The sequence below is a fragment of the Gossypium raimondii genome, chromosome 5 (genome assembly GCF_025698545.1).
Source record: "Gossypium raimondii isolate GPD5lz chromosome 5, ASM2569854v1, whole genome shotgun sequence".
NCBI classification, from domain to species: Eukaryota; Viridiplantae; Streptophyta; class Magnoliopsida; order Malvales; family Malvaceae; genus Gossypium; species Gossypium raimondii.
The window spans coordinates 22,007,181-22,029,148 of record NC_068569.1 but is presented as its reverse complement, the minus strand read 5'-3'; the positions used below and the strand labels follow the sequence as shown (position 1 = coordinate 22,029,148).

The window sequence follows — 21,968 nt, the reverse complement described above, 5'->3', positions numbered from 1 at the left end:
ATATATAATATTTTATTTATATTATATTCGTACTTATAATTATATTAAATTTATGGCATATTTATAATGCGAGTGTTAAAACAAAATCATGTAGAAAATATATTAATAAAAAAATATAAAAAAACAAATGAGGTTTATAAAACAATACAATTTAATTTATAAAATAAAAATATTTTCGCCATTATGGCAGTGGCTACACCAAATTTAATAAAAGATAAAAGATTATAAAATTTAGAAGAAAAAAGAGAGAGAGAGGTAAATGGTTGAACCCAAGACACGTGAAAACATGAATGGTCATATCTAATATATTTGTGGAGTTGTTAGTGAGATGAGTTAGGACAAAACTGCTTTGATCTTGTAAAAGATCCCGTGTGTTTGATGTTTTGTGATGTCTGTATATATGGTCCCAAGCTGCAAAAAGAAATGCTTTGGGCAGTGAGTTGGTGAGCCACATGACTTGCATTGCATAGGGATTTAACTTTGGATGTTGTCCTCTTCTTCATCACCCCCCTAACAAGCTGCTAACTGCCTACAAACTCACTATGCACATAATGAATCACATGAAAGATGATTTGATGAACACCATTAAGATTCCTTCCTTCCTACCTTCATTAATATATATTTAAATAATTTATTAATGATGGTATACAAATCCTATCATCCATGCATGTTAATCTCATCTCATAGTGAACTTTTATACTATTGGGCGACATTTCAATAGTTTTGTTCATCGGATTTTACAACATTCATTTCTTGTCCATAAATCATATCACTGTCCTTTTGCCTTTTGTTGTTGTTGCTTACTATCTAATACTCTTTCTTTCCTTGGGCCAACAAAGTAACATTAAGAGCAAAAAAGGCCAGCCAAGGAACGGGAAAAACAATGGGCATTCGGAGGGATTCCCCCAAGAACTCACCCAGGAAGAAAACTACTCTCAAGCATCTCTTTGATCTTGATCCCAAGCCTTATGTCGGAAGTCCCCTTCCCAGTCCCCGCCGTGGTGGTGGTGGTACTGATTACGAACACGATGGAATCCTGTCTGCTATCTCTTATTGCAACTCGGTTTTCACTTTCACCGACCCTCAGGAATCGCCTTCGCAGCAAGATCTCAAGCGCCTTAAGCTTATGGATGTTGTCTCTCTGCTCAAATCACCAAAGAAGCCATTGCACGAACAGCTTTTTTCACCTCTAATGTCCATGGTGTCTGTCAATCTCTTCAGGCCACTTCCTCCACCTTCCAAAACTTCCATCGTCTCTGCCTTGCCTGATGATGAAGAACTCTCCACTTTCACACCTCTATGGCCTCACTTGCAGCTTGTTTACGATATTCTCCTTAGGCTTGTTCTTAACGTGGATTCCAAGAAACTTAAAGATTACATCGATCACCAATTCATTCGGAATCTTCTTTACCTGTTTCAATCCGAAGACCCCAGAGAAAGAGAGAACTTGAAGAACGTTTTCCATCGTATATATTCGAGGTTCACTTCATACAGATCGTTTATGAGGAAAGCTATGAACGAGGTGTTCTTGCATTACGTTTTCGAGACCGAAAAGCATTGTGGGATCGGCGAGCTGCTAGAGATATGGGGAAGCATCATTAATGGCTTCGGTGTTCCGTTAAAGGAAGAGCACAAGCTTTTCTTGATGAGAGTGCTGCTTCCGTTGCATAAGCCTAAGGGTCTGCAGGTTTACCATCGGCAACTGGCCTATTGTGTTTCTCAGTTCGTGCAAAAAGAGCCTGCACTTGGAGGAGTCGTGGTTAGGGGGATTTTAAGGTACTGGCCCATCACTAATTGTCACAAAGAAGTTCTACTTATTGGCGAATTGGAGGAGCTCGTTGAGAATATCGATCCCGATCAGTACCGAACGTTGGCTTTGCCGTTATGCTCTCGAATTACACGATGTTTCAACAGTTGCAACTCACAGGTAAGCTTCATGATGCTACTTCCTCTGCAACATAACTTGAAATATGATATACAACTAAGGAGAAGTTAAAGAATCAAGTTTGAAAACTGTTTGCCCTTTGTTTCATAGTGGAACCGTTAAGGATCGTCATATGAAATCTGTCAAATATTCCGGTTAGGCTTATGGCAGGGGTCTACTCTTGTTTAACAATCAATCTATATAACTCCATCATAAATCCTCAAACATTGGTCCCTATTTACTAATCCATACATGCTTCCAAGCAGACGTTTACCATCAAAGATGGTGGAATGATTTGATTGGAAGGATACTTTAGTTTAAGGATTCAATTGAATGTGGACCATAATTCGGGTACTTCCAGTGAATTTAACCCTTTTTATATACAATTGAAAATCACATGAATCAGGTAGCAGAGCGAGCACTGTATGTGTGGAACAACGAGCAGTTCGTGAAGATGGCATCGGAAGCCATGGAAGAAGTGTTTCCGGTGGTAGTGGAAGGCATGGAGAGGAACCTAAAGCTGCATTGGAGCAAAAGCGTAAAGCAACTAACGGAAAATGTGAAGGCCATGTTGGAAGAAATGGATCCACCCTTATACGATAAGTGCCTCCGAGAAATCCATCACCGGGAATCCGAAGCTCATCGTGAGCAAATCCAGCGCCAACAGAAATGGGATCAAATAGAAACGGCTGCAGCTAAGCACAGCCACTTCCTTCAACCAACAAAAACCATATGTGTTTCTTCCCACTGAATTACAATTTACAAGCTTTGGTGTCACAGCCAACCAATTAACATCAAATCTTACTATATATACACACATATATATAATAAATATATATATATATATATGTTTTTGTTATATTTTATTAGATTATGTATGAAGAATTTTGAGTAAATTAAATATATATTGTTATTACTATGATATAAAACATTGGATCCATACAAATTTTTTTTGTCGAAATAAACTATATCTATTTTCGATAATTGTGATTAATTCTCTCGTCGTAAGTACTTTTTGAAGAGGAAAACAAATGGTCATGAAATGCACAATGGATGAAGATCGATCCCTCGACTTCGTGATTAAGGGATGACTTGAGTCTCATAATAATAAAAATATTATTACATATATAAAAAGGTTATATAAGTGAATCTCATTAGGGTGAGCGTTCGATCGAATAGTTGAATTAAGTGAAAAAATTTCAAGTTAACAATTCATATTCTATCATCTAAACTCGATTTGAGTTTTTTTAATTGAGTTGAGTAAAATGTAATTTGAGTCAAGGCGAATCAAGTGAATTTTTCTAGTTAAATTAAAAATTAAACCTCTAAAATTAAAATCTTGTTGTAGTATAACTAATTCTTGACAACTTTTTCAAAAATAAAATAAAATAAATATTTTAACATGATAAACTTGAATCATTAATTAATTTTTTAGTTCCCAAATTATTATTTTAGAAAATTTTAAAATTTTCAATTTTCTTCATTTAAAATTTATATGTATATTTTTTAAAAATATAAATTTTAGAATTTTTATAAATATTTTGAAATGTAAAATTTATTTTAGTTTTTTACAATTTATTTAAGAAAGCTCAATTTGTTCATTTTCAAAATTAACAGGGACTAAAGGACTATTTACACCAATTTGTTGTTCGAATTGTAAAATTCAATTCGACTCGAACTCGAATTACTTATTCGGTTTGACTCGAACAACTCAATTCAATTAACTCAAAATTAATTTTTTTAATTTTTCTAAATCGAATCGAATTTTGTTCACCCATAAATCTTATAATTATAAAAAATATATATAAATAGTGAGTGAGATTGAGGATAACAACTGTTTTCATTGCACTGCCAACCTGACGAGATTCCGTAAGTATACATATAATTGGACAGCTATAGAGGTGAAGTGGAGTTGATTTGGTGGTTGACATGCTTCAATTTCATTACTATTTCACAATATTATTTCGTCAACTACTGAAACCAATAATAGAAAGCTGGTAAAATTTATGACTAGTTACACACTTCCATTGAGTTGTTAACCTACTATCTTATGTAATTTTGTATTAAGATGGTTTTAAATTTAATTATTATTTTTAAATAGTTAAAATTATATATTTTATTTAATCAAAATTTTGAAAAGATTAAATTATTATTTTAATTAAAAAAAACTATAAAGTAAGTTTTCTATTTAGCAAGGGCTTGCCTGCACTTTTCGCTACGCACATAATATAATTTACTTAAAATACATGAAATTATATACATCCTCTAAACATGCAATAATCCTCTTGAAAAAATAATTACTCGACTTCAATGAGTTTAATCTATGATACATATATATTTGAGAGAGTTATATTTTCGTAAATGTTTTTGAGTTAAATATGAATTTTTTTTAAAAAAAAATAAAGAATCGAAATAATATAAAACATGATAACATAAAACTTAAAACTCTACAATTTTTTTATTGGTTTGGAAAGATGTTCATATAGGTAGGGATGTCAATTGGGTGGGACGGGTGTGGGGTGCTCCCTCCGCGCCCATCCCCGCTAAGAATTTTCATCCTCATCCCCGCCCTATGACTCGCAAGATTAAAACTATCTCTGTTCCACTATCCACATGGGTCCCCAAACCCACCTAATCCCCCTATATTCGCCCTGCGACCTACTTCATATAATATATTTATAAGTATCAGTTCAATAAATATAAACTAATTTTTTTATGAAAAAAGTATGAAATATCTGTCCTCCAGACTCCTACCACATATGTGACATTTTTCCAATTGTCACTATTTAAAAGAAAAAGTCATCGCTACCCTTTAATTAATAAATAAAATATAACTTCAACATGAGTTTAAAAAGTTCAGAAAATAAAATCCTTACATAATATCTAAATACAAACAATGTCTCAAATACATCATAAATGACACAAGTGCAAAAATTAAATACTATTAAGATAATTATTAAATTATTTTTTTATAAATGTTTATTTTTTAAAACATGCTTATATGTTATTCGGGGCAGGTGGGGATGAGGTGAGTCCAAGGTTATACCCGCGCCTGCCCCACCACTCACGGCAAGTATAATTTTTTTCCTCATCCTCGCCCCACCATCCGCGAAACTTGTACCCATCCCAGCCCAATTGAGTGAAAAGTGGGGCGGGACCCCACTTGTACATCAAGATTTTCAAATCGAGTGTTTGAATTTACCTGTAATTAAGTGGGTGATGAAGCAATAAATCACTCAAATTTAGGGTTTTCAAATCCAATTTGAAATTAAGAGAAGAAAATGAATTCATCAAACCAAAAAAGAAAATTTGACAGCAACACAAAAAATAGGGAAATACTAAAACTGATTTGGGAAAAGGAGAAGAAAATAGGTAAAATTAACTTGGAAAAAATTGAAACCTCAAGAAAATGGTCTCTTTTTGTATATGATATCATGAGAATTCAACATTAAATAAATGAGTCAGTATTTTGTACATTGATATTTTTTTTTATTCCATAAATATCCTTAAAAAATTGACATATATATATATATATATATATTTAATATTTTACTATATTCTCATAGGACATTTACCATGAGAGAAGCAATGAGATCAACCTCTTTTAAATATACAACATTGATTCACGCAATGCAATAGAGTTGGGCTTTCATGCGGATCTGAATGAATCATCTTTTCTATGGAGGTAAATCCTTGTCTGCTAGGCAAGAGGATAGCAAGCTACAAATTCTATTTCGGTAGGACGTGTATTTTTATTAATATGAAATTCATAAATGAAGTAATTAATCTTGATGTGTTACCATTATTCTGTTTGTAGTGACAAATCTTGTATGTATTTCATAAAGGGCCGTGGAAACACATAAGAACTCTTGAATGGAACTGGAAAAAATATGTAACTCCAATTCCTTTTGAAATGGTAAGATCTCTGGCGCAAGAAGAAGGGGTTGATCCGTATCATCTTGGTTCTACCTCGTGGAAACGCTCTTTAATGGAACTTTAGCTTTAGCCGGTCGTGACCAAGAAATCATTGGTTTTGCTTGGTGGGCCGAGAATGCCCGGCTTATCAATTGATCTAGTAAATTATTGGGGGCTCATGTATCCCATGCCAGATTAATCTATTCTGAGCCGGAGTAATAAACCTATTTGAAGTGGTTTATTTTGTCCCAGAAAAACCCATGTACGAATAAGGATTAATTTCCATACTTTGTATCTGGAGTACTTCACTTAATTTCCTTTACTGTATTGAGTTTTGGCTTTGTTTGTGGAATTAAAAAACCCCATTAATAATGTACTAAATATTTTCTCTAAATAATTAAGTAAAAGAAAGAGACAATTTAAAGAGATTGGCAACAACAAATTGGAGGAGAGATGAGAGAGAGGAGCTCGGATGGCGGTGATAATAGGGGATGAGAAGAGAAGATATAGTGAGAAAAATAAAATTTTAACAAAAAATATAAAAATAACTTACTAGAAATAAGTAATTTATTTTCATTTAATTAAATTATATCTTTTCTAATTTTAATTTTAACTTAAAAATTTGACCCTGCCCCATTTTAATGTCTGTTTGAGTTTTGGACCAAAAGTTACAACGGAGGCAAAGTTCAAAGTATCAATGTAGAATAAAAAAAGTTAGATATTAATATGAGAAAATATGTATAGTTTGAGGGTTAATTGTCAATAAAGCTTAAAATTAAAGTAATTTTTTTATATATTTTACAATTTTTATACAATTAATCTTTTAACAATCTAATTACTATATTAATATAATATAATTATACTTATCATGCAATAAATTTTCGAATTGATCTTATATCTTTACCATATTAATAAAAAATATTGTTTATATATTGAATGGTTGAAAGCTTTTTTATTTAAAATAAATAGTTAAAAAAATTTAATTGCACTACATTCGATATGTATGGTTTATATAAATGAAAAATATAACGTGACGGTTTAATTATTAAAATATTAATCGTATAAAAGGTTAAGAATGTACACAAAACAAAATAATTTTAGATTTTGAATTTCGTAATTGACTTTTGAAGGGTAATTAAGGTATTGCCATCATTTTTTTAGTTTGGGAAAAATAATTATATTAGGTTGAAAATGATTGATTTAATTTATATATATTCAAATAAGTTTCAATATAATGGTTGAGATTACTATTGTCTAAGTTATCTTTACTCCTATTTTTTATTATGTTAAATTAATTATATTTTATAACAAATTCAATAACATGCCTTCAGGGCAAACATCTATCTAGTTCAGCTAATAGTCAATGGCCAAAAGTAGTAACTGATCAACATTTGAATTATTAATTATTAAAAATTTAATTAAGTTATGACTTTCTGGTTGTGTGTTCATTTTTTAAAAAATAGTGGAGTTTTGAATTACAATTGCACCAAAATATTATCAATAATATTTAAGGAAAAATTCTCAAAATGTTATATGTTAATCAGAAAAAAATTCAGTAATAGGATTACTGATAAAATTAATAAAAATAAATATCACATGCAATTTTATCCAATTGACCTTTGATCAAATATAAATCATTTATATAATAAATATTTAGCAGATCAAAAGCCCCTTTCCTTGAAAAAAATTTAAATGAAATTAATAAAATAACATATAATCATTTAAAAATAAATAAAATATTCTAAAATGAAAACACTATTATTATATAAAATAACTTTTTAAACTTAAATAATTGAATTTGATTGCTTGTGTAAGTAATCATCCATTGAACCAAATAATGATCCAAATACGATCAGAAAACAAACGGAAACTTTATAATTAATAATAGAAAGGGTGAAGTAAAGAAAAAAAAAAGGAGTGGATAAAGTCGAGTAAGTATAGAAATGTGTCTTGTTCTCAACTGGATAACGCCTAAAAATTTTCATCTCAAGTGATTTCAAAAACAGGGAGCATGCTACAAACACAAATTGTCCCACACTAGAAGGTAAGATCTTTAGGATCCTCCACAATCTTAGCCAGTGTTTGCAAGAATGCAGCTAAATCAGCACCATAGATCACTCGGTGATCTGCCGTCACATTTACCTGCAATGTTCAACAGTATCTCATTTTATTCTATGATGGAACCGGGCAAAGTTTAGTTTTTTTCTCCATTTCTGTTATAAAAGCCATATTTTCATTACCTGCATTTGGTTCTTCATGCCAATGCGGCCATCCTTGCTAGCCACCACGGTGGGCTGAGAAGCTCCAACCGCCATAATTGCTCCCTGCACACCCACATGATTAGATAAAATATCCACAGATTCCCAGCAGATCTTACTGTGTTCTAGAGACTCCGGCAAAAGGAGAAATATTAATAATTAAGAAACAAACTTACAGTTCCAGGTGGCAGAATGGCATCAAACCGGTCCACACCAAACATCCCAAGGTTAGACAGGGTGAAAGTACCTGCAAAAGAAGCAAACATCGGCAAAAATGAAATCAGATTAAGGGCTGCTTAAAAAAAACACTTCTGACTCCAAAAGTACTTTTGAAAGAAAAACTGTGAAGAACAAGCTGAAATTTTTAACTTTTCAGAAGTGCTTTTGAAAAGCACTTCTGAAAAGGAGCTTAAAAACACTTTTGGTGATTAATTACTTTTTCACCCCTCCAATAACATAGTATTTTCTTTTTTTTGATGCTTAATTACAAATGTGTTAAAAATTATTTTTAAATACTAATTACAAATATTTAATGGTTATATTTAAATATTTAAAATATAGTTTATATATTCTAATTAAATTTTATAAATAATTAATATTTATTGCTTAAAATATTTAAAATTTATATTTCATATATTAAAATATTAACAACAAGTTATAATAAATTTTTATATTCTTACTAAAATATAATAATATTAACTAATTTAAATATTATTTAAATGCATATTTGTTACTTGATAATAACATCTCTAAAATGGACATTTTATTTTTTAAAAGTACTTTTTGACAGCAATGCTGAACACTCAAATTTTAAACCAAACTTTTCAAAAACACTTATCATCCACAACACTTTTCAAAAGCAATGAAGACTGGCCTAAGTAGAGGCCTCAGCTACGTTGAAAGCATATTAGAGCAGAAACTATATATTAACCATGACTTTATGAGAAACAAGAATAATAGGGCAAAAACCAGAGGTAAACATACAGGCCAAACTCCTAGATGATATTTAGTAGCATAGGGCTGGAAGGCTTATGGGTACATTAAAAAGAGGCGGCGGGGGGGGGGGTGTTAATTACAAATTTTTCAGCAACCATAGACCATAAATTCCAGTTATTATATATCAACCACACATACCAACAATTATTGCATTAAAATTATCCACTACAATTCAAGATTTGTACAAGATCCATCAAAATACTGTGTAAACTTATAATCAGTCACTACAAGCAGGACAGAAGGATTTCCAATCATCCTAACATTAACATGCCTAGGATTTGTCCAGACTTTGTATTTGGTGATGGATGATATCAAGCTTATTGTAGGAATAACTAAACTTCAACATATTTTAAAGGATTCAATAGTAGTTTCTAGAATCAACTACGCATAAATAGATAAAAGGGCAAAGAAAGTTAACAACACAAGGGTTTCTTCTTTTCTCATTAAGCATAGTCAAAATTGAAACGGTTCTAGGGCAAGTTAACATGTGGCAACTAAGGGGAAGAAAAAGATAACAAGAATGGAAGCTCTAGGGAAAGAGATTCTTGGCACACAACAAGCAGTAAATTTGAAGTTATGTGAGCAAAACTTGATTCGAGTCGAAAAAATCGAAACAAAATTTAAATTCCGAGTTAATCGATCGAGTCATTTAAGTCAACTCGAATAAGTAATTCGAGTCTTGAGTTTGAGTTGAATTTTACAATTCGAATAACTCAAATAATTCAAATAACAAATTGGTGTAAATACCCCTTTGATCCCTATCAATTTTGAAAAAAAGCAAATTGGTCTCTCTCTCAATAAAAATTACAAAAATTTTAAAATAATTTTCAAAAATTCAAAATATTTATAAAATTTCAAATTTTATATTTTTTTAAAAATTTTAAAAATTTCTAAAGATTATATAAAGAAAGTTAAAATTTTAAAATTTTCTAAAATAATAATTTTGGGACCTAAATAAGTTAATTATTATCACACAAAAGTTTTTTTTTTAATTTTGTTTTGGAAAAGTTTTCAAATATATATTCTTTCAAATTTATGTGCTCTAACATGAAATTAGTTATGCTATAACAAGATTTTAATTTGAGATGTTTAATTTTTTAATTTAACTCGAATAATTTCACTCGATTTGAAAAAAATTCAAATCGAGTTAGGAGGATAAAATAGTCAACTCAAAATTTTGTCACTTGATTCGATCGAACGCTCATCTCTATTTTCTAGAGTGATCAAGGACTTAATCATAAAGAAATTGTATGCTCAGTATCCTGCTGGTGAAATCTAGATCTATAATTCCTGGAAGTATATTTGATATTGTTCCAATTACTCGGAGTCTCAAGTTTAGGCAAAAACTTAAGCAAGAACATTGTTTCATTTACTTGCTAGTGGATTTGTTGCTAATTTACCTATCGTTTTCCCCCTCTACACTAAAATGTTTTCAATGCAAACTTGGTATTTTTCCTTGGTTCTGTTGCTTAGCTAATTGATTATCTTAACAGCATCCAGTGACTTGGAATTGAATCCGATCAACTGATATTAGAGCTCTTGGATAGGCAAAAGCCAATGGTTAGTGCTAGAAGGTCCATAATTGAACTGGCTTTAATGAATAACTTAATTTGAAAGACAATGACGGGGGATCTCATCTATTTTAGAGACTGGTATGATCCAACACTGTTTTGCTATGTGCAGATAAGAAATGGGAGAAGCTGCTTAGGAAAATTATTGGCACCATTGACAGAAATTAGTCTGGTTATCATTTCCGAACAAGACTAGTGTAACTGAACTTCTCAAAATTTGGAGGCAATTTATGAGAGGAAAAGTGCATAGAACAAAGTCTTCATGTTAAGAAGGCTTGCTAATTTAAGTACAAGGAGTGACAATGTAGTTGAGAACTAGATGTGTTTCAGGATCTTGTCAGTAAGCTTTCCATTAGGAATATAGTGTTTGATAATGAGTAGCACACAGTCTCTCTTGAATTCTCAAACAGATAGTAAAACTAAATAAATAAATAAAAGGCAAGAGAAGGGTGTCGATCATGGACAAGCCCTTGTCACTGAAGATAGGGGTTGAGGGGAGAACAATGGACCTAGAAATTCCAATAAGTCTTGATGAAGGTCTTTGTCCAGGAAAAAGGCCAGTGTGTTTACAGCAAGAAACCTCGTTATTTGGAGAGAAATCATAGGATCTTGGAGCAAGAGTAGAAAGGTGAAAAGAGTTGGAAAAAGGTGGATGATGAAAAATATAGGATTGTGAAGCAAGACGAAAAGGTTAAAAGAATTAGAAACAGGGGGATGCTGAGAGCACTGCTGTGGCTGCTACAATGTTAGGTGATAATTCGGTTACACCAATTTGTGCAAGTGGTAGTAGTGATTGCGAGGATCTGAATGTTGAGTAGATTGCTGCTTTGGCAGCCTTGCATGACTCTTTTGCCAAGAGAGAGCTCTTTGCTTCCTATAAAGAAGTTGACTTATATGAGGGGTCTAAGCTTCCTATAAAGAATACTTATAAGAGAGCTCTTCACTGCTTAGGAGTTGTGAAGATAGGAAATAAAAGAAAACCTTGCACTGCAGCAACTTCCTTGGCCAGTTGGTTGCTGACATGTCAAAATATTAACCAACAACGAGGAATGAAAAAACAGGGTGACATTCACGAGAAGCAAATTCAAGTGGAACTGGACTAGATAACTCATGAAAGAAACCCTAGCGTTGCAGTAACTTCACTGCAAAAACTGAAATTTTTATATCGACTATATATAATATGATGAAAACCAAAATAAAGAATTGAGATTTCCTATGGCTTGTCTCTTTCTACACCAATTTCATATATTTTCCTTCAAATTTTTCCTTCTTCCTCATTTCACTTCTCTATATCTGATTTCCATTTCTTATTATGCATCACTTTAAGACTGCGCAAATGATAAATATAGACCATATAGTTAGTATTTTTAGCCCAAGCAATGAGAAAGAAGGGAAAATTAATAAAAACTAATAAAGAAGAGCCAAGAGAAAAAATAAAACAGAAGAGCCAAACTTATGCTCTACCTTAACTAAATCAAGAAAAGTGAGATCCGACTACCTATCATAACTAGAGCATTGACCTCATTGGACTATGCATACTCTTTGTTGAGTTGCGTAAACACTTTTCAAATATGAATTGAATTTAAGTTCCAGAGATACTTCAAAATAATTTTGCATGAAAAATTGTCTGCATGAAATTGCATGAGAAATTTCTACTCATTCACTGCTCAAGTCAAAACGTCCAACTGGGTATGACAAATATGCCTTACATTAGACAGTGACAAAAGAAAGAATTACTTTGATAGCTAGAACAGTCAATAATATTGCAACAAATAATCAAACTTGAATGTTTGAATTTGTAAATTAAGGAGCTAGTTGTTCCTAAAGAAGCTAAAAAATGGAAAAGTGACATATTGGTGGCCTATCAGCTAACTCTTTAGTCTGAACATTAACAAACAGTTTCATATTCTTAAGTTTAAACCTGATGTTTAAAGTCCAAAACATTCTCAGTTACATGCGTGGGAAATTGTAAGACCCTAGCAGATTGTCGCGTTAAATTAGTTAAGACATTAAACTGCCCTGGCATAAAGGTTAAAGAATGCCCATAAGTATAACAAGTACTTTCTGAAACCTCATGATTTTTACAAGCATAATCATCCAAGTAAGACTTCAAAATTCCACTAACATTTTCCACTTATTCTGATACTTCTTATCCAATATTTCCAACAACCAAGTACAAAAATATTCATCCCCTTGAAAATTTATAAGCATTTCAAATCAACATAAGAGATAGGCAAACAGCATGACACCAAAGAAGATTCCAGCATCTATATCATCAAGCCGAACAATGCTAACATGAAATAACATACCTGTATTATATTCATGAGGTTGCAGTTGCTTGGCCCGTGCCTTATCAACCAACTCTTTCCACTTTCTTGACAATGTATAAATGTCAACCTAAAATACAAAGAAATAAAGCCCTTAGAACATAGTTACAATCATATAATGTCAGAATCCAAAAGTAGAATAATGAAAACCTTATCAGCATCTTGTAGAACCGGTGTAATCAACCCTCCATCTATAGCTACAGCAACAGCAATATTGATGCTACTATTGTATGTAAAGCTGTTGCCATCCCTACAGCAGGAGTTCACCACTGGATGTTGAACCAATGCAAGTGCAGTTGCCTTTGCAAGCAATGCTGTCATTGTTACACCCTTGGACTTGATCTGAACAAAAAATTACAACTTATATCAACCAATTTTCACAAACAAATGAAAAGCAACTCGATAAGTACAACATAACAGTACTATTCATCTACAATGTACAAATGAGTTTAGAATATCAACATCTTTTCCAGCAAAATGTCCCAAAAATATTCTAAAGACCCTAAATCAGGAAAAGTTTCTTTTATTCAAGTTTTCTAGTGTAAGGATTTCTTTTTTTGGAAGGCTTATAATGCCTGAAAATATATTTAATTTAAGCTCTAGAAAAGTCATCTTCTTTCATATGACATTGTCAAGAATTCACCATTTCGAACTAAATGCACTATCTTAAGTCCTATGCCTACCATCCATGACATCATAAAATTATAAAATGATTCGAAGTACAAAAACAAAAGATTGTTATCATTTTAAAGCACCTTAACAAAACAAGCAGCTTTACCTTTTTGTACAAGGCATCAAGTGCATTTGTGGTGATGGTGTACCCAACTCGGAACGTAGGCACTGACAAGCTCTCGACCATATTCCTACTCACAGCACCCTGCATTGTGGTAAAAGGAACCACTGTTCCCAATTCAATCCCAGGAGCCACAGGATCTGGCTTCGCCGGAGAAGCAGCCACCGGTACTGCTACCGCAGCTGCCTCGACGTCCTTAGCCACAATCCTCCCCAATGGTCCACTCCCCACCACTGTTCCCAAATCCACCTTCAACTCCTTAGCCAATTTCTTGGCATACGGCGAGGCAACTATCCTCTTCCCTCCTTCCGAAGCCGGATGCACGGCGGACCCCAAAGTTACAGCCTTTGCGACCGGAACTGATGGAGCAGCAGCAGCAGCTGGAACATCCGGAGCCGCCTCTTCAATTTGCTTTGGCTTTTCTTCTACTACCTGAGGAGTGCTACTCGAAGAAGACTGCGATTTAGCTTTGGCTTCAGAGATCTCGTCTTCAGTCTCAGCCAAGAGGGCGATTGCAGAACCGACGGGAGCAACGCCGCCTTCCTCCACCATAATAGCGGCGAGGAATCCCTCGTGGAAACTCTCGACGTCCATGTCAGCCTTGTCGGATTCCACAACAACAACGCTCTCCCCTTTAGACAACTTGTCCCCTTCCGACTTCATCCAAGACACGATCTTACCTTCCGTCATTGTAGAGCTGAGTGCGGGCATGAAAATCTCTCGTATCTTGGCCTTCACTTGAAGGGATTGAGACTTCCCTTTGGAACCGGAAATGGAGGGCCGGCGAAGGGAAGAAGTAGAAGGAAGGAAAGAAGTCTGTAGAACGTTAGCCATTGAAGGAAGGAAATGAGAAGAAAGGGGAGGAAAATTGAAAGGAAATATGTTGGTTGTTGATGTTACTATAGCTTAGCTGAAAGTTTAAAGCCTAAAAAAGTTCCTCGAAAGCATCGACACGAAACAACGAAAGAACGGGCGGAGGATTCAACCCAACCAAACCAAACCCAACTCAACCGCTGGTTCTCAAACTCCACTCGCCTCGCGTGTCTTTACCTTTTATTTTTTCTTCCCATTTACACTAATACTAGTTGGAAACTAATTTGACCTTAAATTTTAATTTCTTTACAATGTTAATATTTCCACACTTAACATTAATCATATCAACCTTAATGCTTGAATTCAATCGCATCCATTGAATTGTATTTGACAATAAGTTCACATTTAAGACTAAATTTATTCTATTAACAAAATCATACAAAAATCAAACCTAATAATATTATAATCAACTTTCATCAAACCCGAAAAGTTGAATTACACACTAAAAATCACTTTTGGGTACCAAAATATATAACTTTTGTCTAATACAAAACTTTTATCAAATTGACAAAAAATAACATAGGTACCATATTAGGAAAAAATGTCAAACTCATATATCAAATGATATATTAAGCCAAATAAAAAGTATTCAAACTTAGAAAGATTACAATTTTATATTTTAGTAGTATAATTAAAAATATAATTATTATATTGAATCCTAATCTTAATTTTTATTAGCATATGTAAACTCTCAAATGCAACCTATGAATATATTTAGGCCTGATTTGATAATTTATTGAGGAGTTTAATTTATTAAACATTAATATTTTTGCAGTTTAATTTTTTAAATGTGTGATAACAAATATGGAAAACCATTTGATTTAATTTTTCAATGAAAATATAAGTAAATAAGGAGTGATTAATCACTTGATGAATTGAAGATAATCAATTTATCCTTTAAATTACAAATAAATTCACAAAATATAAATGAGTTGTTTTTATTATTAGTTTGGATATAGTTAAAAATACTTTTTAATTATGATATTTTTATATTCAACACTTTAGCATTTCCTAGTCATTTTTAAAATTCAAATTTAAATTTATAGAAAAATATAAAATAAGATTTTCAAATTTTAACAATTACATTTATCAAACAATAAATAAATTATATTGGCCAAACAATTTTTACAATTCATGCTCAATACTTATTAAATTCAATATTAAAATTTCAACACTTAATTTTTACATTTTGACATATATGCTGGAAAGGAAAGTTAATTGACAAAACAAGTCTTTCTTTTTTTTAAATTTAGAGAAATAGACCATTTTTTTAAAAGAGAGTGAGAAAACACGTCCAGCTAGACACGTTTTCTTTGTAATTATCGAAAAGCGCTTCCAACTGGACACACTTTTCCTGGCGTGTCGTAAAAAGCTCGTCCAGCTGGATGCGTTTTTACACCCTCTTTCCAAAATTGACCTATTTTCCTAAATCTTGAAAAAAACAACCTATTTGGCCAATTAAAAAACCCCAGCATGTTTAGCTTATTTAGCCTAGTGATAAATTTTTTAGGAAATTACTTGATATTTGACCAACTATTAAATTAAAAAAGAAAATAATAATAATTAAATATGTATAAATAAATATAGTCCTTTTTTCTTCTGAGAAACATTTCAAATTCACTTTGCTAAAGCCTAAAAATGGGAGGAGGCACAGCAGAAGATAAAGGATATAGGGAGATATGAGATGGTATAATATGCATCAGATTCAGCTTCCCAAATGAAAAAGTGTTTATCCTCTTTCTCCTTTTCCAGTTCAACAAATTAAGCTTCAGCCTCCTATAATTACAACAACCTCATAAGTTGAGTGATTGTCCATTCAACAGAAACAAAACAACTACCCTACTTTGCAATGAATGTGAAATGGATACAGGATGAGATGGAGCACCGCATTTTATGCCTTGTTTACACGAATTTCTTGCCCCTCCAACATCTGCAACCACCAACCCTTGCATATCAGTAATACTTACATTGCTCATTTCCCACAAAACCTATATTACTCGAATTCAGGTATGACCCTGTGAGTATCCTTAAAGTTCTTTCATGTATTTGAAGGTCATATCTCTATAACCATTTATGGGACATGAATACTTCAAGAAAAATGAAGAGTATGAGCAAACAGAGCTAGAAACACACAAGTAGAAATAGTGAGAAGTAAAGAGTCCAGAACATACAATGTATAAGTAGAACTAAATGAGCACACATGACTTCCAAGAATGAAACAACGGATGAATATTTTGACAGATTCAGACTATCAAATGAAACCAAAAAGTTCGATCATTAAAAAGGAAATCACAACCTATGTTGCTCGGACTCAGATGTGTCACAGACAAGTATTTAAACAATTTTTTCGGATCATACTCTTAGACACATGTCTGGATATTGGACACGAATACTATAAAGGAAAACGCAGTGTCAGAGCAACATAGAATTGCAACTACCAAGCTAATTGCAGTCACCAACAAATCAATACTTCCCCTCAAACATGAAAGAAAATGCTGCAAAAACACTTCACAACAGGATCCGATATTCAGATGTAAAAGGCCTCTCATTCAAAAGATCTAAACTTACTCGTAATAACAATAAGAAGAACGAACAGGATTTCATAAACATTAAAAAGAAAAACTGTCACTGAAACCATTGCATACAACAAGGGTGTATATTGCAGAAGCAAAGGCAAAAAAAGTGGTGAACAACTTACAGCATTGTTAAAAGAATTGATGGCAGCTTCAACTTCCTCATCTGAAGAGAATGATACAAACCCAAATCCCCCTGATTTGGAGGACCCCGGGACCCGTGAAACCTTGGCGCTCATTACCTTCCCTTTCTCAGAAAAAAACTTCTTTAGTGTCTCTGAAGTTACTGTCTTCGCAAGGTTTCCCACATAAACTTTATGCGGGCTATCAACGAACTGGGAATCCTCCGCCTGAAGGAGAGACAAATCCACTTGTGCCAGAGGCTTTTCGGTGATGTTTACCTTGATCTCCCGCCCTCCAATTTGCTGCAATACATGAAAGAATAAGAAAAAAAACACCATGAAAACCAGATACCTCAACATATGTGCTACGTTTCCTCGTATATGAGGGGTTTGGGCTTACAGTGCCATTTAGTTTCTCGATTGCCGCATTAGCATCCTCCAAGGTTTTCATGGTAACAAAAGCAAATCGGCGGCTCCTTCCGGAGTACTTATCATACATCACCTGCAATTTTTCATCCATACGAAAAGCAGCATTTTCAGAAAGGCTTTAAAACCCTTTTTCTCTTATTGTTAAGTGATGTTATAAATTATAAAAAAAAGGAAAAGAAATAAAAAAGAAAGGAAGGAAGCACCTCTGCTTTTTCAACAGCGCCATGTTCCTCGACAATCTTTGTCAGCTCGTCATTTTTCAAATTTCTGGGTATGTTGCCAACGTAAAGCCTCCTGGCGGCCTCGGAAGAAGGGGAGGCCACCGTTGCGGTTTGCTCTTCTGCCGCGACAAACAACCTTAATTTTCTGGGACGTGAACTCAAGGTGAGATTTTTAGGCAAACTGGGTTGGAGGAACTGGAGCAAGTGTTGGTTTGATTGGGTTTTGAAGGAGAGTTTAGTGAGATATGGGGGTAATATTAGAGATGACATTGAAGCCATTTTTCTCTGCTTGGGATAAGAAAATTAGTATTGAGGGAAAGAAAGGAAGAGTAAGAGCGGGGGTTTTATCGCATTATCCACTTAGGGGCTTTGGCTGTCACTCACCTGCGGGTAGCTATATGCCCTGGCGTCAATTTGGGCTTAAGATCTGCTCTATTTTATTTAGAGTTGTTCATGGCCGGATTTGAGCTCTATTAAAATCTTAGGTCGATTTTCAAGTTTGGGCTTGGCTTGTTCTAAAAAATGACTTAATTTTTTGTTCAAGTTTAACTCAGATAAAAATGTTAAAAATTTGACTTAATTTGGTTAGTATTAATTTTTTTTAATTTCATTTTTTATATAAAAAAATTAAATATATAATACACTAAAAAATTAAAATTGTTATAAAATAAAGACAGGAAAGAATAAAAAATATGAAAGCAATAAAGAATGTACTTTATTGATCAAAGAGATAATTTACAATGTTTTATCGTAGTCTCTATTTATATGCATAAGAAGTATAAAAGAAGTAGATATCTAATTCTAATAACTATTAGAATTTAAAGTACATCAAAACTTTATCTTAATTATGATGGACATCCACTTAATAAGATATTCATAACACTTCCCCTTGGATATCCACTGGTAGATAATGTGCCTCGTTAAAATTTTATTAGGAAAATTCCTGTAGGATAAAAAACCTAATGAAGTAAAAAGAGTACACAATCTTCTATTACAAGCTGCCTCGTTAAAAACTTTTACCAGGAAAACCCAAAGGGATAAAACTTTAGTTAAAGGAAAAGAGTACAACTTGTTTTTAGACTCCCCCTGATGGCAACATTACATTACATCTTTGAGCCAACACATTCCAATCTTGTGTAGTAGTCTTTCAAATGTTGAAGTTGGCAATGCCTTAGTAAAAAGATCTGTTAATTTATCACTAGAACGAATTTGTTGAACATTTATATCACCTATTTTCTCAAGATCATGGGTGAATAATAATTTTGGTGAAATATGTTTCGTTCTATCTCCTTTGATGTAACCACCTTTCAATTGAGCTATACATGCTGTATTATCTTCATATAAGATAGTTGACATCTTTTTTGTAAAGGCAAATTACATATCTTCTGGATATGTTGGGTCAATAACCTTAGCCAAACACACTCTTGACTTGCCTCATGCATTGTAATTATTTTTGCATGATTGAAGAAGCGGCAACTAATGTTTGCTTTGTTGACGCCATGATATGGCAGTACCCCACATGTAAATAAATATCCTGTTTGAGATCAACCTTTATGTGGATCTAATAAGTATTCAACATTAGCATAGCCAACTAATAGGGATTTTGAATCATTTGAATAAAATAACCCCATATCAATGGTCCCTCTGAAATATCTAAATACATGTTTAATTCAATTCCAATGTCGACATGTTGGAGAAGAACTAAATATTGCTAAAAAGTTTACAACGAAAGTTATATCAAGTCTTGTGTTATTTGCAAGATACATCAATGCCCCTATTGCACTTAGATATGACACTACAGGACCAAGAAACTCATCATCATTCTTGCAATGACGAAATTAATCTTTATTCACATCTAACGATCGTACAACCATTTGAGTACTTAATGGGTGTGCTTTATCCATGTAAAATTTCTTTAATATTTTTTCCATATAAGTTTATTAATGAACATAAATTTCATCTTTCAAATGTTCGATTTGTAATCCAAGATAAAACTTTGTTTTTTCAAGATCTTTCATTTCAAATTATTTTTAAAACAATTTATTGTATTTTGAAGCTCTTCAGAGTTCCAATAATATTTAGACCATCAACATAATCAACAATTATCACAAAATTAGATCCAAACTTTTTATAGACACTTGGACAAATTGGATCGTTTTGTAACCTTTTTAACAAGTATTCATTAAAAGATTGTATCACATACATCTAGATTTTTTTATTCCATATAAGCTTTTCTTTAATCGATCGAGTAATTTTCTCAAGAAACTTTATATCTTTTCGGGGTTTTAAATCATTCAGGGATTTTCATATAAATTTAACTTTCAAGTGTACTATATAAATAGAATGTAACAACATCCATTAGATGCATGTTAAGATATCTAAAGGTGATAGCATCCACCACAAGAGAATATATCTCTTCATAATCAATGTCGAGCCTTTGCGAAAATCCTTGTGCTACAAGGCGAGCTTTGTATCTTACGACTTCATCAATTTCATTTTGTTTTCACATAAATACCCATTTATATCCTACCGACTTTTACACCTTTAGGTGTTTGGACTACAGGTCCAAAAACTTCACGTTTAGAAAGTGAACTCAGTTCTGCTTGAATTGCATCTTTCCATTTTGGCCAATCTTTTCTATTTTTACGTTCCTTAGTAGATTTAGGCTCAAGATCTTTATTTTCTTTTATTATTTTAATAGCAATATTATAAGCAAAATTGTTGTCGGCAACTACTTTTTTTTTTGTTTCATCTTTTTCTCATATTGACATAACTTATCAAGATCTCTTTATTTTCATCATTTCCATTTTCACTTTTAGGTACCTGGATCTCTTCTTGAGTTTTATAATTAGTTATGTCATGGGTCTCTTTAGGAACCCCCGCCTCTACTATATGACCATCTTGAATGTTTGCTCCTTTACTTTTATGAGGATTTTTATCTTTGGAACTGATCGGTCTTCCACGCTTCATGCATGGATTACTTTTTTTTTACATTAACAGTTTGCCCTATTAGGATAACAATTCGTATTAGAGCATTTTCAGCTGGTATGTGAGAGTTAATGAATCTGACAGTTGATTTGTAAAATGAATTATCTGTTGAACTTCTGGTTCACATTGCTTTGTACGAGGATCTTAGACATTGACAATTCATTTCAAATACTTTATTAATCCAGCTTTTTATTCTCACCCCCTAATGTTGGGAAAATTGACAACTCATGTCATAACTAAATATCGAATTAATAGCTCAAAAATATTATAAGGAGACTCATATAAATATAGATTCTCAATCTCTTATAATGACCCATCTTTGTGTGTTGTGGTGGAGCAGTTGGAACATATACCGCACATCCAAAAAATTATAAGATGGGAAAGATTTGGCTCTTGACCAAAAATCAATTGTAATGAGGGGTATTTATAATTTATTGACTTGATGCGTACAACATGTAAATCAATACAATCTCATGCTGAAATAAAAAGTTTTTTCTCATAAGTAATGATTTAGCCATTAGTTGGAGGCATTTAATAAACAATTCAACTAAATCATTTTATGTGTGAATATGAGCTACAGGATGTTCAACTTGAGCTACATGATGATCAACATTTATCCCAATTGAGATGCTATAGTCATTGAAAAATTGGGATGTAAACTTACCAACATTAACAAGATAATTGTTTTAGTTGCATAATCTGAAATTAATCATTTAAACAAGCAATCTCGCGACGACAGGTTGCGAGTTGATAACGCCTGTGATTATTTTGTAGATGCATCTACCAAAATCATATAATATCAAAACTATCCACATGGTGATGAATGAGCTCATATCCATTTTAGAAATGCAAGACATTAAATCTCAACTTTAACTAGTGAATTTTTAAGAACCAATTTTTATTGAGAACAAGCAACAAATTAGAATTCTTTAAATTAAATAATCTTCTGATTCTTTAGTGGATGTCCTTATGAATTCT

The 21,968-nt window shown here is 32.7% G+C and overlaps 3 protein-coding genes across 3 annotated transcripts; 1 reads left to right on the top strand and 2 right to left on the bottom strand.

Annotated features, from left to right (window-relative positions):
* Window positions 1-630: 630 nt before the first annotated feature.
* On the top strand, window positions 631-2,712 carry LOC105771118 (serine/threonine protein phosphatase 2A 57 kDa regulatory subunit B' beta isoform). Its single transcript, XM_012592518.2, has 2 exons — window positions 631-1,927; window positions 2,331-2,712. The coding sequence occupies exons 1-2, from the start codon at window positions 884-886 to the stop codon at window positions 2,673-2,675; spliced, it is 1,389 nt and encodes a 462-aa protein (XP_012447972.1). The 5' UTR covers window positions 631-883; the 3' UTR covers window positions 2,676-2,712.
* A 4,982-nt stretch (window positions 2,713-7,694) lies between these two features.
* Window positions 7,695-14,809, bottom strand: LOC105769944 (dihydrolipoyllysine-residue acetyltransferase component 5 of pyruvate dehydrogenase complex, chloroplastic). The gene is made up of 6 exons (XM_012590924.2): window positions 13,770-14,809; window positions 13,142-13,333; window positions 12,974-13,061; window positions 8,274-8,344; window positions 8,080-8,163; window positions 7,695-7,981 (listed from the first exon to the last, which is right to left on the bottom strand). The coding sequence occupies exons 1-6, from the start codon at window positions 14,616-14,618 to the stop codon at window positions 7,877-7,879; spliced, it is 1,389 nt and encodes a 462-aa protein (XP_012446378.1). The 5' UTR covers window positions 14,619-14,809; the 3' UTR covers window positions 7,695-7,876.
* A 1,533-nt stretch (window positions 14,810-16,342) lies between these two features.
* On the bottom strand, window positions 16,343-18,352 carry LOC105770406 (30S ribosomal protein 2, chloroplastic). Its single transcript, XM_012591600.2, has 4 exons — window positions 17,985-18,352; window positions 17,753-17,854; window positions 17,356-17,655; window positions 16,343-16,587 (listed from the first exon to the last, which is right to left on the bottom strand). The coding sequence occupies exons 1-4, from the start codon at window positions 18,279-18,281 to the stop codon at window positions 16,549-16,551; spliced, it is 738 nt and encodes a 245-aa protein (XP_012447054.1). The 5' UTR covers window positions 18,282-18,352; the 3' UTR covers window positions 16,343-16,548.
* Between the last annotated feature and the right edge of the window lie 3,616 nt (window positions 18,353-21,968).